The following is a 19914-nucleotide window of genomic DNA, read 5'->3' on the forward strand; positions in this document are numbered from 1 at the left end:
ATTAAATGTTGTAGTTAGATATTGGAGGAGCAGAAAAGGAGATCTTGTGAGCTCTGGAGATTATGAATGGGGAGGTGATGGGAGCTGAGGCCAGAGATTTATGAAGAGTACAAGATATGTACAACCTTGTAAGACCGAGTTCACATTACGTTTTTTTGACGCCCGTCAGTGGATCGTCATAGCTGTCTGAAGCCCTGAAAAACTAAATTCAAGCATGTTTATCCCCAGGTCCATTGACTGTAATGAAGCAGATGGAGTACCTTAATGTTCTGTCTCATCTCATTTTTGGCAGTGTGCGCCTTTTTTTGTAAGGTGAACACAAAAAAAGCCATTGACAACATTTTTGTGCACGCCTCAAAAAATGCAGAAACTGCTAAAAATGACATCAGATTGAGCACAAAGTGGCTGACTGATTCATTAAGTCAATGGTCCCATTGGCAAATACATCAGAATCTTGTTTTCCATAGATTTATTTTTTTTCATGTGTCTAAAATATTATGTGAACATAGCTGAAGTTTTTGATAGCAGCCAGTAAAGAGGGGGATCAGGGAAGGTAATTAATGAGGGGAGAGGTGCAATAACCAGGGTGTTGTAGTAATCTAAGCAGGAAGCGATGAACATTCACTAACATTTTTGTTGACTCATAGTTGAGGAAAGGAAATTGGGAAACGTGTGGAGTTGGAGGAGACAGGAGGTATTGATTAAACTCTGGTGCATTTTAAAGTACTATAGCCCCCATCATCACAGACCATTAGGGCCTGGAGTCGGTTCACCAATGGACAACATGATCCTCAGGAGTTTTTTTTTCCTCCTTGGTTTGGAACTTTGCAGTGCTTGAGAAAAATAAAACCCTATACTTGTTTGTATTCCCTATATGACTTGGCCCTGGTGCCGTTCAGAGCTGGGGGCTTTGGACGCAGTGTAATTGCGTTAGCGGCCTCGCTGGTAACCTTGATAATAATGGTTTTGTAATGTAAAGTTGTTGAGACTTTTTGTTTTCTAATTAATATTTAATATCTGTAACCACATGGATTTACAACAATTTTCTATAGCAAATAGCAGGATGCTAAGTCTCTATAAATAACACATACGGTCTCAGCGCTGAAGCGACGATATTTGTGTCTGTCTGGTACAGTCAGACAGCAGTGATCGGCATAACTATCTTCCGATTATACATAGGCAGACATTTTAATTATTCTGAGTTTTTATATTTTCCTATTTTGTATGGCTCAAAGATTCTGTGGCCGAATCATTAAAAAGTAACCGTCGTTTTAATTTTTATTTCACAAATCAATAGTACATATCAAAATAACCAACTTTGTAATAAATGTTATTGGAGAAATCTGCTTCTGTCTCTCATGGAATTGATCGGTCATTATCAAAATTCTCAATTCTGAGGTAAAATCTGTATTCAGTGAGGACAGACTGTCCCATTGCTGAGGTAGAAGATGGCAGTTACTACGGTTACAAGTCTATCTTAATGGAAGGGTGGAGGAGCTAAAGACCGAGCTCTTCTCTGCTCCTTCCACCTCCTATCTACAAATAATGTTTTCAGTCTTAATGTAGGGCTGACTGGTGTACGATGCGTCAAATTCATTAAAACGCGCACGCCATTTAATGGATTCAGCGCATCTTCTCTAGCAGAAATGCCAGTCCAGTCAGGGACAAGGGACAGATGTAGTATTTCCGGCGTAAGAAGCACAGGTACTCTTTCTGAATTTGACAGACCAGTATATCCGTGTCCCGTTACACCCAGGCTTCTCCTCATTTCCACCTGTTTTGGAGGAGCTGCTTCAAACTGGCGTGTTTGTTTTTTTGTGGTGGGGGGAGTGCTGCTTTATTGAGATCCTTACAGGGGTTTTCCCACAAGAAAAAGTATAATTTTAAACTTGATTTTATTCAATACATCTTTTAATGATAATAATTTTCCACAATTGGATAAATGTTCCTGTGCTGAGATAATCTAATAAACGTGTCCCTGCTGTGTACTGTGTAATGGCTGTGTCTGACCGTACAGGGACATGGTCTGATCATACCACATCTCCTGGGCAGGGGAGGAAGCATACAGAGAGTATACAGACAGCACGGAATGGTATCAGTGATAGTTTTTGTGAGGTAAATTATAATAATAATTTGGTTATTTTTGCAAATATAATGACACTGAACCATTTGGTAGAAATTGCCTAAAATAGATATTTTGCCCTGGGCTGTAGGTCATATTTTACAGAAAGCAGCTGGAGACAAATTAGTGAAAAGGCAAATCCAAAATCAGCATAAAAATTTATGTAATTATATTTTATAATTGTGGTTTCCATCCACGTTATTACTGAGCTAATGGTGGAAGCAGCTCCTGCTTGTGTTGGAATTACTGCTGATGAGCCTCCTTGTATATTGTCCATACATTGGAGTATATGAGTGTAGCCTATGTGGTTTATGGTCCTATATTTTGGTCTTTTTTATTTAATGTATGTCAATATATTATTCCATAAAGCAAATTTCCTTTATCTAAGGACTAAATGTATGTATAGCATAGAAACTTTACATGCAGCCACACTCAATATCTGCCCATTGGGACACACAGTTTGATACTGGCTGTATAGCAAGAATAAAATATGATAATTTGTTTTTTTTTATTTGTTTTATTAATTAATTTCTAGAAATTAAAAACATCTGCATCCTTTGTATATGGGAGTAAAAGTTATGTTTTCTGCTTTTCTCTTATAACGTTTTCTTTGTTGTTAATTTTTTAAGATGATTTGCCAAAGAAAAGACCATCCCAAATCTACAAACCCTCAGACCCAGAGACATTGGCTTACCTTGATTTTAGTGTATCTACAACTGGAATGCTTGCTGGGGTGAAGGTATGTCCTGCTATTATATGTTTATATTTCTGCCGACGGTTTATCCTAAGGGGTCCCACCCGTCACTTGATCCAACAGCTGAAGCCCCCGCGAGACCCCAATATTGTTGCTCCAGTGTCGCTGTTGTTTTTCACGTGTTGAATTACATGCCGGACAATCACATTAATGGTAACCCATGGCTGACCAGTTGTGCCAGAGCATATGAAAAAATCGGAAACAGACCATATTCTCCAATTATTGGTTCAGAAAAAAAGAGAGCAAAAGTTTACGACTAAATAAAAAATGACAAGGCCTTTGTGCACACAATATGTGGTGTGCCTTTTTGTTATGGAGTCTATTTTTTTTTTATTCTTTTTTTTTGGGATACTGGTGAACTTTTTTTGGTTTGATATCCTGTTTTGGGGACTGGGATAACACTTAGTGGCCTTTGAGGTCTTTTGCATGGTCAGATTTGTTTATGGCCCCAATGATTGGGTGATAGTTTACCAATGACTGAAAGGGTGGATGGGTGCTCCACCTCTGCTGCTGAGGTGAGAGCTGACCTATGGATGGTAGCCTACTTTTTATATAAACTTTGGTCACCCCAGATTATTCTCACTGGACTATCTACCTAGCAGCTAGGATGGAGTCCAAATGCCTCCTGATAATATTTCTTGGCGCTTGGAAGCCCTGACAACGTTTATACCCCAGAATTACTGTAATTCAAGTACCACTTTGAAAACACAGCATGCAGCAAAACTTGTCCCTATAGCCGTGCCTCCATCCTCCATGACTCTTTAATTCCCCACTCCATAGGAAACATCTTCTCTAAGGTCTGCTTTTTGGGAGGTTTCAGAAGGATTTTTTAACACCCAGGGGATTTGCCTCTTTTATCTAGGAGCCTCTCAGACCTTCCAGAAGAAGTATGTTAAACTCTTGCAACATGTCAAAGCTGCTCTTGTAAACCCTCTTTCCTTTAGTACTTGCAGCGTGAGCAAGTGTCCATAAAAGCCAACGACTTTTGCCATGACCAACTTGATACATGCCAAAGCCAACAACTTCCCCATCATGATTTTGATGGTCTATAAGGAATCTTTTTTTTTTTGTTTTAATGACCATCAGCTTGGTCTCGTACTATGGCAACTTGATGGCTGAGCAATCTGTAGGAAGATCGATCTTCTGCAAGCTTAGATAAGTCCATCAGGATCTTGTCCATCGTTATCTTGTTAGTATCAAGCCATAGAGTTGCTGGTCTTCCTTGTTTTTTCTTTTCTTCTGACCATGATGTTCTTCTCCAATAATTGCTCTCTTCGTATAATGTATCCAATGTAGGCAAGTTGTAGCTTGGTGCTTATTGCTTCTAGTGACATGTCTGGCTTGATTTTGTTCTAAAATTGATTTGTTTGTTCTTCTTGCCATTGTTGGTATTGATAACATCCTTCTCCAGCACCACATTTTGAAGGCGTCGATTCTTCTTCTTTCTTGTTCCTGAATTGGTCAGACTGAAATTCTTCCAAAATGTGATAATTTTATGTGTGTTAAAAATATGAGAAGATGTATTATTCTTGCAATTATTATTTGTTGTGTAATGCTAAAGTAATCAGACACAACATGGCACTACAGTATTGCCCGGTATTGCTTCATGGTCCCTTTGTTAAATATTTTCAGTGGACTCCTAACACTGTTGACCACCCTCTCCTACTCTCTAGGCTCCAGTCACTAGGCATTAGGGACACTGCTCTCTCCTGGTTCTCTTCCTATCTTTCTGACCGCTCCTTCAGTGTTACCCATTCATTATAGGATCCAATTAAAAGTCATTTTAGGTTTGTGTGTGTGTGTGTGTGTGTGTGTGTGTAGCCCTTTCACTACTTCATCTATCCCCCACCCCCTGAAGATGGCCGGACCATCATTGTAAATACACACCTGTACTTTGTATCTCCCCCACCTCATTGTAGATTGTAAGTTCTCATGAGCAGGGTCGTCTTATTTTGCTTTAATTATTGTATTGTTAACGTTGTTACTTATGACTTACGTTTGAAACTGTTAAACTGTAAAGCGCTGCAGAATATTTTGGCGCTATTTAAATAAAGATTATTATTATTATTATTATTATTATTATTATTATAAGATTGACTGAAACCAGGAAATGTCTGCTGCCTGTTTTTATACATAGCAGACCATATAACACTAAAATGCTTGTTAAATACTGCAAGTTTTGGGAAAATAATTCCTGCTAAGTGATTTACAATGAAGTCTCTGTGATTTTGTCAAATGGCCGGTATTTACTCACTAGAAAAAAATCCTGTGGCAAAAGGATCCAAACGCATTACAGATTGCCCTAACAAGCTGTAATTTTCAAGTCAAGCGACCAGTGTAGTAAAAATGTCCCTGTGTATCATAAAGATTTAATGGCTCGTACGCTGCAGCCAAGTCATCATTTTCAGTTCATTAGGAGCATATTTAACATTTAAATTAGGTCTCGGTCGAGATTTATCACTATGTCCATTTCAGAATTTGCAGCAGTAGTAACTCTTGTGGTGCCAATATGTCCTCCTATCTGTCTCTGACAGCGTCTGAACTAATAAAATAGGCTTAAGGGTATGTACACTACTGCAACTAATATATCTACATTGTAAAAAAAAAAGGAACCAACGTTCTGCTAAAAAAAATAATAAAAACACATAAATCCTGCTATTTTGAGTATAGAGCTCCTATGCAAACCTATGTGTCCCCATTGGAGCAGACTACAAACAAACACTGTTTAGACTGATCCTCCAACCATGTATTGCTCCCTCATATTCCTGCCTGTCTCCAGTGCTACAGTTCAGATACTTGGCTTCCTTACCAGGAATCTTAAATTCCTTCGAGGGATTGGGTGTAGGGATTGGTTTAGTTTTGCAGGAAAATTGAAGTAAAAGCTTAGAGATGTCACTTTGATTTCTGGAGATTAACTTGAAGATTTTATTGCAGTTTTTGTTGTTTTGGTCTGTACTTGTAACTAGTTTCTCTTTTTCAGATGTCCCATGCAGCCACTAGTGCCTTCTGTCGATCCATTAAACTTCAATGTGAGCTCTACCCCTCCAGAGAAGTGGCGATTTGTCTAGATCCCTACTGTGGACTGGGTTTTGTCCTATGGTGCCTCTGTAGGTACGTATTGGGTGTACAGTCTGTCCTTTATTGTCATTCTCACTTTGTTATTGTCTTATTTGCTTTAAATTATATTTAGATTTTATTTTCTGAAATCTATAATTCTAACAATGAAGACTTTAAATAGGATCTGTTACCTGATTTACTTCTAAATAAATCTCTTAGACCTGATGAGGCTGGCGTAATCGTACTGTCAGAATAGCTGTAAAACCCTGATACTAAACTAAGGATTTTGTACGAGTCCTGGACTCCTAAAATGCTTATTTTACTGTCAGATGTAAGAGTTTAAAGAAAGATTATACAACCCCTCTAACAAGGATTTTCAAAGTTAGTACACCAGCCTTATCTGGTCTAAGCGATCTATTAGTAATGTGTGCAATTAATATTGGGATTTCTAGTGAAAGATCCACTTTAGCTAAATAGAAAAAAAGTATCTGCATTGACCTATCACATAGGTTATAAATATTAGATCGGTGTGTGTCTAACTTTAGGCACTCTTACTGAACCCTAGAATTTGGTACCCGAGTCAGATATGATTCCTGAAAAGTTTCAGCAATTGGTCTGAGTTTCAGTGGCAAGATTCCTACTGATCGAACATTTATCGCTAAGGCTAGAGGCATATCACCGTGTTATTTCTCATCTGTGAAAATCAGTCCAATCATGCTGGTCCAGAGTGTGGTCCAGAGTGTGGTCCAGAGTGTGGTCCAGAGTGTGGTCCAGAGTGTGGTCCAGAGTGTGGTCCAGAGTGTGGTCCAGGAAAAAAATTCTCCATTTTCTCTATTGTCACTCCGTGAAAATCGGACTGCACTCTGTTATCCCACTGCGGTCTGATTTTCACAGACTCATTGACTTACATGGTCGAGTGCTATTCGAATATCGGAAGCAAATCATTCATACTGTGATTTTTCTCCTCGGACAAACTCTGTCCGAGGAAAAAATTGGACATGTGCACGGCTCCCTAAATGTCATACTCAGATCGAAAACATGGTTGTCTGCACGAGCCCTAATAATAAACCTTTACGAAGCTAGTTTTACCTTTAGCCCACAGCTTTTATAACTTTCACCATGTACAGATGTGTCCCCCTCAACTTATCTATTGGCTGAAGATATCCCCAGTTAAATGGCTTATAGAGTTGAGCACAAAGATTCCCAGGTCTGGCAGCACTACGTAGCCACCAGACCAGAGCCCTGCGGACCTCCTCCTACCTAGTAAGCCACATGTCAAGGGGGGCTTATAAATCAGAATAGGCGCTAGACGCGTTAGGAGGAGGTTCGCTGGGCTCTTGTCCAACAGCAATGTTAATACCAATGTGGTCACTAGACCAGGGTCTTATGAAAATTTTTACTCAAATGTAGTGATAGGAGTTGACAAGCTTTGATTTCTTCTCAAATCTCGTCATTTCGAGACACTTGTCTCAAACGTGGATATCTTTAGTCAGACAGAAAGGTAAAGATGGACACAACCATATTTGAAAATTGCTGATATCTAAAGACTGGGGCATCTTCCAAAAGCAGAGCTTATTAGTAAGTTTCTATAATTGTTTTGTGAAAGTATTTCTGGAAGTGGCCTTCCCCTTTAAAGTCTTTGCAGCATCATGTACTGTATTTTCTGAAAACAAGTCTAAAGCAAAAAACACAACAAGCGCAACCTGAAAAAAAGCGAGACTTTTGTGAAAATTACAGTCTCCTGTCTAGGAAATAAAAAACGATCTTAGATTAGTGCCATAAAATGGTGAGTAAGGTTTAGTAGCCATGTAACGGTCACAGGAGTTTGCATAGTCAGCAGTGTCATGTCATAAAATACTGCAGCCTGACTCCCAGCGCATGCTAATATGTCTCATGTCTTTACAGCGTATATTCAGGACACCAGTCTATTCTGATTCCTCCCTCAGAGCTGGAGATCAATCCTGCCTTGTGGCTTCTTGCTGTGAGTCAGTACAAAGTGAGAGACACATTTTGTTCCTACTCTGTAATGGAACTTTGTACCAAGGGACTTGGCTTGCAGACTGAATCCCTAAAGGTAATGAATGCATTTTGCCCCGAGGTATACTGTTTATTTCTTGACTTCAGAAAGAAACCTTAAAACATGTCTTATTTTTATGGATGGTGCATTAATTTTACATCTGCTGTTCTTCATCATTCCTGGGATAGAAGTATGTACGCTAGTTAATTCCAAGGGCAGATCAAGAAGCATAGAAGGAACAAGTTTAATAATAGTATCAGTGTAAGTGCACATCTAATAACATGACATGCATTGCCATCTAATAACCTGACACCAAGTGCACATTTATTAGCATGTCACACAATGCACATCTAATAACAATATACATAGTACACATCTAATAACATGACACACGGTGCACATCTAATAACGTGACACACTGTGCACATCTAATAACATGACACACGGTGCACATCTAATAACATGACACATAGTGCACATCTAATAACGTGACACATAGTGCACATCTAATAACGTGACACACTGTGCACATCTAATAACATGACACACGGTGCACATCTAATAACGTGACACACTGTGCACATCTAATAACATGACACACGGTGCACATCTAATAACATGACACATAGTGCACATCTAATAACGTGACACATAGTGCACATCTAATAACATGACACATAGTGCACATCTAATAACATGACACTGTGCACACCTAATAACATGACACACGGTGCACATTTAATAACATGACACATAGTGCACTTCTAATAACGTGACACATAGTGCACATCTAATAACGTGACACATAGTGCACATCTAATAACATGACACATAGTGCACATCTAATAACATGACACTGTGCACACCTAATAACATGACACACGGTGCACATCTAATAACATGACACACGGTGCGTATCTAATAACATGACACGTAGTGCACATCTGATAACGTGACACACTGTGCACATCTAATAACATGACACATAGTGCACATCTAATAACATGATACATAGTTCACATTAGTGATGAGCGAGTGTGCTCGTTACTCGGGTTTTCCGAGCATTCTCGGGTGTCATCCGAGTATTTTGGGCGTGCTCGTAAATTATATCTGAGTTCCCCCTCTCCCCCGCAGCTGCATGATTTGCGGCTGCTAGACAACCTGAACAAATGCAGGGATTGCCTGTTTGTTAGGGAATCCCCACATGTATTCAAGCTGTCTAGCAGCCACAAATTATGCAGCTGCGGGGACACAAACATAATCTCGAATAACGAGCACAGTCGCTCATCACTGGTTCACATCTAATAACGTGACACATAGTGCACATCTAATAACATGACACCCTGTGCACATCTAATAACATGACACACTGCACATCTAATAACATGACACGCAGTGCGTATCTAAAACATGACACACGGTGCACATCTAATAACATGACACACGGTGCACATCTAATAACATGACACACGGTGCACATATAATAACATGACACACGGTGCACATCTAATAACATGACACATAGTGCATATCTAATAACATGACACACGGTGCACATCTAATAACATGATACACGGTGCACATCTAATAACATGACACACGGTGCACATCTAATAACATGACACACGGTGCACATCTAATATTATGACACGCGGTGAACATAGTCTTACCAAATTACAAAAAAAAAAAAAAATCAACACCCCATTTACAGAGTCATGTTTTGGGCTGTTTGCCCCTCATCAGCGCAATACAGCAGATGTGATTTGACTGGGTGAAACCTCATGTTAGAAGCCTCTTGCGCAGCCAACTCAGATTCCCTGCTTTGCACCCGTCCAATAGGGTCCTCTTCTTCTCTGGAGAGGATCGTTGCGTGTATAATAACATGACACACAGCATTCCTAATGTGAGTATTTTATAATATGAGACTTTGTACATATATATATTTGCGTAACACATACACTGTGTTCCAAATTATTATGCTCAAAGAGTTTAGGAGTGATAAGGTTAGAGCTTTTTTGTTTGTCATTTAAACTCATTGATGGTGATGTGTGTCAGGGCTCTTTATATCACTGAAAGCAATTGCAGATACCTGTGCACATTAGTTTGGCAGGTGTGTCCAAATAAAGGCAAGACTACTTAAGAAGGCTGTTCCACATTATTAAGCAGCCTACATTTTTGGCCAAAATGGAAAGAAAAAGGATGTGTCGGCTGCTGAGAAGCAACAAATTGTGGAGTATTTAGGTCAAGGCATGACTACAATCAACATTGCCAAGACACTTCATCGTGATCATCGCACAATCAAGAAGTATGTAGCTGATTCCCAGCACACACGTGTGCGTGCTGATAAGGAAAAATTGAGGACTCTTTCCAACAGGCAATTGCGTAAGGTTAAAAGAGCAGCTGCAAAAATGCCTTTTCATAGCAGCAGACAAGTTTTTGAAGCTGCTGGTTCCTCCAATGTCCCCAGAACAACAAGATGCAGGGTCCTTCAGAGGTTTGCAGCCGTGCGTAAGCCATCCTGTCGACCACCTCTATCCACTGCATACAAGCAGAAACGGCTCCAGTGGGCCAAACGATACATGAAGACTGACTTCCAAACTGTTTTGTTCACCGATGAGTGCCGTGCAACGCTCGATGGTCCAGATGGATGGAGCGGAGGATGGCTGGTTGATGGACACCCCATGAAAACACGGCTAAGGCCCCAACAAGGAGGAGGTGGAGTAATGTTTTGGGCTGGAATCATGGGGAGAGAGATTGTCGGCCCCTTTATGATCCCTGAAGGGGTAAAGATGAACTCCATAATCTATGTGGAGTTTCTAAAACAACACTTCCTGCCATGGTTCAAGGGGAAGAACCGTGCTTTCCGCAGCAAGATCATTTTCATGCATGATAATGCACCGTCTCATGCTGCAAAAAACACATCTCCATCTCTGGCTGCTATGGGCATAAAAGAGGACAAACTTATGGTGCGGCCACCATCGTCCCCTGACCTCAACCCCATTGAGAACCTTTGGAGCATCATCAAAAGGAGTGTCTATGATGGTGGGAGGCAGTTCACATCTAAGCAACAGCTCTGGGAGGGGATTCTGTCCACATGCAAAACAATTGAAGCAGAAACCATCCAAAAACTGACAAATTCAATGGACGAGAGAGTTCAGAAGCTTCTTTCGAACAAGGGGTCCTATGTGCAAATGTAACATCACCTAGAATAAAGTTTTCACTTGAAAACTGTTAGATTTCATTTTGTAATAAGCTGATAATGCTTATAACTTCACAATTGACCATGGTTTGTTCAAAACAAACAAAAAAAAAAGGTTGAAAACTCTGCTGTGCATAATAATTTGGAACATGCATTTTGAGTGTTTTTTTTTTTTAAGAAAGATACTGTTTTCATAGGCAGTTTGTTCCAAAACATTGCAATTATACTAGAATAGTAGATGACTGGAAAATAACAATGACTGCAATTCAGATAGGTAATTTAGAGAAAATATAAGGAAATATTATTTGCATAATAATTTGGAACACAGTGTAGTTAAATATAGCACATATAAGAGTAGTGGGAAAGTACGAACAATAGCATAAAGGTTCATTTACCCAAGCCGACAATCTGCAAATGTATTTTCACAAGAACGCACGTTCCAGATCGCCAGCTGGGGTAAACATACCATCGATTGCAGATGATCATATCGTTTAGGCCAGCATAAAAATCCGCATTGTCGGCAGCACATCATCCCTTGTTGTTTTTTAAGGTTTTATTAACAGAATGTAATGTACAGCACAGCTCTGTTCCATGTGTAGCGGCCACAGCCGGGCAATGTGCATCAGCTCCTATTCTCTTACATTGGAGCTGAACTGCAGTACATGTCAGTGGACGCTACACTTTGGACGGATCTGTGCTGTTCGGTTCTCAATGTTCACATTGGGCTTATGGTGATCTAATAACAATTTATTGGAAAGAGGGTCCCGATGTTGGATCTCCACCGATCACACATTGATGACCTGTGCTAAAGATGTGTCATCAATATCATATGACCGGATAACCCATTCAACCGCTCATTGGACATACCGGTACATCCAATACCAGGTCACCACGTATGATGCGGCCTCAGGCGTTAAGCACGCACCCCACCCGAAAAATGCTGACTGCTGTCTACAGCCATCATCAGTCTCTAACAGCTGGGAGCAGAGCTGAGCTTCATGCACTGCTATTAACCATTTACATTCTGCTATCACTCTCTGACTGCGGAAGTTTAAGCGGTAAGGGTGCCTGTGTGAGGTGCCCATTAGGTGCCTTGGCAGTTGGGAACGATTGCAGGTTGAAATCCCCCAAAGGGGACAAAAAAATAAAGTAAAAAATATATATATTTAATTGTTCTTTAAATCGATTGCTTTCTGTTTCTCTAGGATGTCTTGTCTGACATCTGACGAGACTGTTAGAAGACTAAATCAGTTGTGGTTAGTTTTGGAGCAGTCAGCCTCTACAGCTGAGTTTCCATGATTTCAGGATGCCTGCCATATATCCAGCAGTGAATAGATTTGGGAGGTAGCAGCACACCTCCATGGCTCCTCTGTGGGGAGGTCTGTAGAACTCATTAGGATCAATCTTACATGAATTATGGGGATTTCATGTAGAGGAGGGCCAGAGCTCCCTCTCTCCCGATCAGCCACAGCTATGTTATGCTGTATCACTCCCTGCCCTAATCTCCTCCTTGGCAATCCTAGTGGGGGGATTAAGGACCACGTTGTTTTCATGTAACTACAACATGCCATTTTTATGAAGTGTTTCTCCCCTTTTGTCTGATTTCTGGTTGCTCACTAAGCCAGATCATTCACACTTTTTATTACACAGAGCGATCCTGCATACAATTGGCGCTGTTTTTCTGTTTCCTTTTTAATAGTCTTGTATAAATGTGAACACGTTATGTGACCCCCAGTTTACCTCTTTCCTTGTTTCCGAGAAACGTGTAAGTAGAATTTTGCAGAGACGCCATCATCATACAATATTCTATGAATTCTATTAACCTATTGTGTAAATGGGAACTGTTCTTTCACTTATTATGCATTAATCAATAGTAAAGGCAATTAGGAGAATATTTGTAATATTTCTCATCTGAGAAATCTGATTCCTTCCCCACTGATAAGACAATTCTTCCCTTTCATCGCTGCACCCTGAAGTAACCACCCACTCCAAAATTCTCCTCAAAAAAATCAATCTCAAATCTGTCTTGAAGGGCCGCCGGGTCATTGTGGTGTCAGGGTCATTGCGGTGTCATGGGACACAGCCCGTCATACTCAGTGGAGCAGGCAGGGGTGAGGAGCAGAGAGGAGCCGAGTGCTGCTGCTTGTCTCTGTGTGCTAAAAATGGGAGGAAGAGCAGGAATCCCCCTGCATGTGCTCTGTATGACCATAGCAGCAAATCTACTTCCACCAGCTGAGGTTGAATTGAAAATTAAATTAGAAATGTAACCTGCAGAGGGAAAAACAGGATTTTTATTTTTTTTTGCGATTTTTACCCAGCTTGAAATTTTTTTACCATTTTCCAGTACCTTGTATGGTAAAATGAACGTCATTTAAATGTCATGAAAAAAACACAAGACCTCATATGGTTATTGCAGAGGAAAAATAAAAAGTTATTACTCTTGATGGAAGGGGAGGACAAATCAAAAGCGCAAAAACATTTTTTTTTTCTTTAAATCTCCCACTCTTTAAGGGGTTAAATCTGATTTTATGTTAAATTAATCTTTATAAAAATGTTGATTATGTTTTTTATAAAAAAAAATATATATATATATATATATATATATATATATATATATATATATATATATATATATATATATATATACATAGATAGATATTTATGTGCATATACAAATTATAAAATACACACAAAATGTTGCCCTCTTTATGTTGGCCCCTAAGTCTGATACTAGATTTCTCATTCTGTAGAGAAGACTTTTTATCAGTGTCATTATAATTACAGACAAGATTGCTATAAAAGGTTGCACCTCGGATCTCCATGATCTACCATTTTCTTTCTCCTCCTTCCTTCCGAATTACCTTTATGCTGCTCAAGAACATCTCTCCCGTAGGACACAATGAGTCGGTCAGTCTACTGCTGCCTATGACTGAGACTGCTGCAGAGTACAGGAAGTTTGAGTCTAGTATTTGGCTTAGTAGCCGATGTAAACAAAATGAGATTTTTCAATTTTTTTTTAAAACTTAGTGATTTGGAAAATTATTTTTTTCTTAATACATTTAACACGGTTCCTCATTAAAACAATGGGTTATTTTCAGATGACTCATTCCCTTTAAAACAAGTCTATCAAGTAACACTGTTGATTCAGATGAATTCAAAGAACCTATAAAAAAGAAGCCATTTCAGGAGCACTCTATAAGGACGCAGTCCGATAACCGTATAAATCGGATCGAGGTTAGATCGCAATGCTCGGACTGGCCGGCAGCTCTACTGACCCGACGTGACAGCTGCATAGAAATCCATGAATCTGTCATGCTCTGGTCAGGAGAGCCTCCGGACAGTCCATTCATTGTATTCCAATATCGGTCCGATTAATATAGCCATCTGACTGCGTCCTTAGGTACAAATTCCTTCCCAACTCTAAATATGTCAATCAGAAAAACACCATGGATCAGTGACCCATCTAAATGAATCTGATATACATAACTTGTAATATATTCTTAAGAAAAACATCCAGAAACTTTTGAATTCATCCATCACATCACTCTATGACAAAGACGGACAAAGTTTTGCATATAAAAGAAGTTTAACAATAAAAACTTATTGTGCTTAATGTGCCCTTGTTGTTGCCACAAACCTTGGAAAGAGACTTCATAAGACAGATCTCTGTACTCCATTGATATAATTATACATAGTAATTAGATCCCTTTAACTTGTTTTACTTCCAAACTAAATATACCCTTGCTGGATAATATTTCTTAGTAATGCGGTTCACCCATTTCCGTACTTTAGTTGCCCTTCTCTGCATTGTCTGTGCTTAGTTACATCTTTCTTATACACGGGTGTCTCAGGCTGTACACAGTATTCCTTACGTGGGGTGACTAGGGATTTTTATTTAGGCAAAATTCTGTTTGTATCACATGCATCTATGACTCTTTGATGCATCAGATTAATTTACTTACTTGGCGGCAGCTGCCTGGCATCGTTTACTATAGTTACGGTAGTTTTACTGGTGGTGGTGACCCGTATTCACACACTGAATGAGCTTATTGTCTAAACCTGGAAAACTTAATTGCCAACTTGTAATCAAGAACAATACAGAATTCATAAAGATGCAATTCTCTGACTTTTAGAATATTTAGGGCAGCACATAAAATTAGTTTTGATTCTTGTACTTAAAGGATGTTAGGCGCTACTCTCCTTAAAGCTATGTTCCCATGTTGCTTTTTTGCTGAAGCCAAAACCTGATCTCTTGGCAGTAAAAAAGGAGCAGACAAAAAAGCATATCTAGCTGGCTTTTTTTGCTGCTTTTCTTGCTGCGTTTTCAGGATCCCAAAGTTCAATATTGCTTCCACCAAACAAGCATCAACAATACAAGGTGCAAGATATATGTGAAGTCATAAAACCATTTTGAAAAAAAGGGACAATTTGATCAAATTATTTAGTGGAAAAAGATTTTTATGTCTGAAATTTATAGTGACTAGTGAATAGAAGCAAAAAAGGTGATTCATGGAAAAAAAACACAATTATTAATAAAAACAACAGGGGGGAGTTGAATTGTTAAAGAATAGTTTACCTAAGACATTGGCACAGCATTGAGATGGTCAGACATTGTTTACTTTCCCACATTGGTCGACCATGGAGTTTTTCAGGTATTGTTCAATTTCACACCTTGGTCAACCAATGGTTACAGCTATAACTAATTTAATGAAACTGTACTAGGAGGAGACCCAAGACATTATGATTTAAACTTGGGAAAATCACAAAAATATATGGGTTTCACATTCTGCTGCATCTACTTTTTTTTCACTAAAAGCGAAGTCGAGAACTATAATTTTTTTATGCTGCATAAAAGATAATTTTACGTGATGAACAAGTGTTTTGCTCGTTCATTGGGTGATCATCAGCCTGTTTTTATGGCAAGATAATCGAAGAACAAGCTTTTTTTTAACAAGGCTTGTTCATTATTATCTCGCCGTGCAAATGCATTTTAGCTCTTGCTGAAAGGTTCCCTTTTGGCTTGTCTGGGAGGTTTAGACATTCAAAAGAATGTTTCGATATTTATGGGATCATGGATGTCTTTACAATGGGAATTTTGACAATATCATTTTTTCCTCTAGGCAAGGGGCTTGGACCTTTCTAGAGTACGGACATGCGTGGTAGTGGCTGAGGAGCGACCTCGAATCTCTTTAACTCAGTCATTCTCCAAATTGTTCAAAGACCTGGGTCTGCATCCAAGGGCCGTAAGCACATCATTTGGCTGCCGAGTTAACCTAGCCATATGTTTACAGGTAAAGTCTTTTTTTTTTATTGTTATTGCACACTATGGTCACCATCACACATAATATTGAGGGCTGTTTTAATTTGTTGTTTTCCTTTGTAAAGCATAAACTAATTTTCTGAATATCTTCCACCTTTCCCCATCCATCACTATCCATATTACTGGACATATTGAATTAGATTTTCCAAATCTGTTATTTCTAGAGCAGCCGAGTAATGGTATATATCTGCTTTCTCTGCCTCCCGAAAAGATGGAAGGATAGCTTTTATAGATGATATAAGTTTAATAATGTTGTCTTGGCTCCAGAAATGAAGTGACTTACTGACGTGAGCTGAGTATTGTGCCATGTTAAAAAATGACGAGCCAGTTATGACCTAATAAGTGGAGCTAAACCAAGAACATCATCAATCAGGCGTTAAGTCATAATGTTTTATTTGTTTTAATTTACACTTTACATCCATTAAAAGTAGAGAATGGTTTAACAATATCCTTGCACTCACTTCTGCCAAGAAAGTTTTTTATGTTTTGAAGTAAGCTAAATTATTTTCTGGGAAGATGTGTGGAAAATTGCCAAAATTTACTCATGTGATTTCATAAACTTCTGACCTGTTAGAACTTTACTCCAAGAAATTGATAAATAGGAAAAGGCCGATGAAAATATCGTAAAACAGTATCAAATGTTATCGAGTAGGTTTTTGGAAAGATCCTAGTTTTCTGTATCATCTAGATGTACAGTAGATTAGTTCACATCTTCAAATTCTCGGATCCATAGAATTCCAGAACATCTATTACAATAATGGCTGAAACCTGTCATCCTCCGCAGCTGTGTCGAGACGGCTTTGACGCACCTCTATAGCAGAATGTACCCTGGAAATGACTTTGCCTGATATTTATATTTCTAGATGTAGCGCAGCTGTTATAAGTTTTACGTATACATTATCCCTTCTGGTGCGGACAGTCGTGAAACATGCAGGGTCTTTGTAGACAGCGTTGTCATTGCGTATGTTCCCCAGGGCTTAGGATATTGGGGGCATTTATATGTCACAAGCTGTTTATTACATTGGGTACTGCTCACCATCTGTCTTGTTCTGGCTTCAAACATCTTGCTTATATGATATTACAGTTTTTTTAACTTTATCTGTCTGGAGTAAAGTTCTTACCCAGTAAAAGTCAGACACTAGTTTTTCTGCCGCTACAGGCTGCATTTTATTATATTCCCACCTTTTATAGTATAATTTTGTGGTATTCCAATCCGCTCTTAGTCCTTCTTTCTTTTTTACGACTGCTTGCCATGCTTGTTTAAAGGGAACCTGTCACCCCGTTTTTTGAAGATGAGATAAAAATAGCGTTAAATAGGGGCAGAGCTGGGCGTTACATTAGTGTATTTTTTGTGCCTTTATTACCCACCTATGCTGCCGAAATACCTTTGTAAAGTCGCAGTTTTGGGCTGTCACTCACGCTGGTCTGGTCATATGGGCGTGGTGACAACGCTGTTTCTCCCCCAGATCCTGGTCATCATTCCGTTGGTGGCATAGTGGTGTGCGCATGCCCAACTGGAGAATCCACTGCATTTGGTGATGAAAAAGAGCGCGATCTGCGCTATTCATCGATGTATCGGTGGGCGCGGCCATCTTCCTGTGGCCGGGCGTGCGCAGATGGTATTGCTCGGCTTCCCGGGGCTTCAGGAAAATGGCTGCGGGAAGCCGCGCGTGCGCAGATGGAGATCGCGGTGGCCATTTTTCTGAAGCCGAGATGCGAACAGCGTGAGTGACAGCCCAAAACGGCAACTTTACAAAGGTATTTCGGCAGCATAGGTGGGTAATAAAGGCACACAAAAGACACTAATGTAGCGCCCAGCTCTGCCCCTATTTAACGCTATTTTTATCTCATCTTCAAAAAACGGGGTGACAGGTTCCCTTTAACTGCAATCTTTACCAGGACAATTCAGATTGGTTTTTACATAATGTAAGGTATAGGAGTCGCCCATAGTGCATAAGTGCGGCATTACCAAATAATACCAAAAGATAGCGCTCAAAATAATATGCAGTGTCCAAATAAGACTGCTATTTAACGCCTTCATGATAATACTGTAGATTCCCAAATATTACCATCATATGCCACAAATAAATACTGGATGGTTCTATTTTAACTCGGTTAACACCTTAATAGGCGTACCTAATGCATAACTTTTTATTCTTCCCCTAAAATGTCACCAAACAAAAGCATATCTTAAAAAAATTCTGTTCCAAACGCTCCATGCAAAAACCAAACATGAACTTGTTTTACTATGGTCTGCAGTCCTTAAGTATCCATTGAAACCCAGTTCTTGATTACGGTGGTATTGCCTGACCTCCTGATTTTCCACGTTGACCCCTAATCTTAGTCTAAGGATAGGGAATAATTGTATGATCGTTGAATGTCCATGCACTGGGGTCCCAAGTTGTCACGAGAATGAGGATCCCATGTAGATGGAGGGGTAGGAGTGACCACTACTCCATTCACTGTTTAAGGGAGCGATAGTCACACATGCGCTATTGCGCCCATAGACCAAGTAAATGAAGCAGGGGCATTCATGTGTTTTACTCACATAGTAACCCCCTATTCTCGCGATTGCTCTGGATGGGACCCCCAACAATCAGACGTTAATCTCATATCCTGTGAATAGAAAATTAAAGTTGTTCATGTTGCAACCACATTGACCAACAACGGGCTACCATGGCCCAGACTCAACATACGTCTATGAAGTAGCTGAGTTCGTGTCAGCAGAATTGCAGTCTGTCCAGACATTGAGGTCCGTTCTCTTACCTTGAATATTGGACATGTAAACCCAGCCAATAGAAACGTAATTTTGTGGTGCAAGCGCAAATTACGCACTCCGTTGCTTGCTGCCCAAGTTGGGTGCCTTTTTTATTTTAATTTTTTTAGTATTTTGCTCTTTACCAGAGCTATAACCTCCCTGTTCTCTTTCTGTCTATAAACGTTTACTCTTAGTAGAATATTTGGAAGCTTTACAAGTCTTATCCAAGATCTGCATTAGTATTCTTGTAGCCGAGCGTTAACAACATAAAGCCATTTGCTGATGTTATTTACTCAGAGCTGTGAGATTATCAGCAGAGTGGTTGATAGAAGACGATCTCTAGTTTGGGAATCAATATTTATATGAAATCTCACGAGCGGGGCGGCCTCAATACTTAAGATTCTACATTCCCTTAGCTTTACTTGTATTTCATGTGTCTATTGCTGATGCAATTTCTACTGAGTCCTTAGAGGAACTGTGACTTCGTCAGAGCAGATTTTACTTTTCTTGCAAGTTCAAAGTTTAACCACCTAAATAGTCTCAGAAAAACCCGATTTATAACACTGACAGAGAGAGAACATACTGTAATTGGTGTCTGGTACCAAGATGTTTTCTACTCATTTGCTGTCAGCGTGGCACCAGTCCTGATGTTTGGTATCTGGATGTCTGCTCCCTGGATGTCTGCTC

General features: G+C 39.6%; 1 protein-coding gene across 6 annotated transcripts in view; it reads left to right on the forward strand.

The window, feature by feature from the left end:
- The window catches only part of DIP2C (disco interacting protein 2 homolog C), a 467742-nt gene that overhangs the window by 403698 nt on the left and 44130 nt on the right, over positions 1–19914 (forward strand). For all 6 annotated transcript variants that reach the window (XM_077268558.1, XM_077268561.1, XM_077268555.1 and 3 more), the window contains 4 exons: positions 2752–2861; positions 5857–5987; positions 7839–8007; positions 16270–16440. In XM_077268558.1, coding sequence (XP_077124673.1) covers positions 2752–2861; positions 5857–5987; positions 7839–8007; positions 16270–16440 — 581 coding nt within the window. The remainder of the gene's footprint in view (positions 1–2751; positions 2862–5856; positions 5988–7838; positions 8008–16269; positions 16441–19914) is intronic.

The sequence above is a fragment of the Ranitomeya variabilis genome, chromosome 6 (assembly GCF_051348905.1).
Source record: "Ranitomeya variabilis isolate aRanVar5 chromosome 6, aRanVar5.hap1, whole genome shotgun sequence".
Classification (NCBI taxonomy): Eukaryota; Metazoa; Chordata; class Amphibia; order Anura; family Dendrobatidae; genus Ranitomeya; species Ranitomeya variabilis.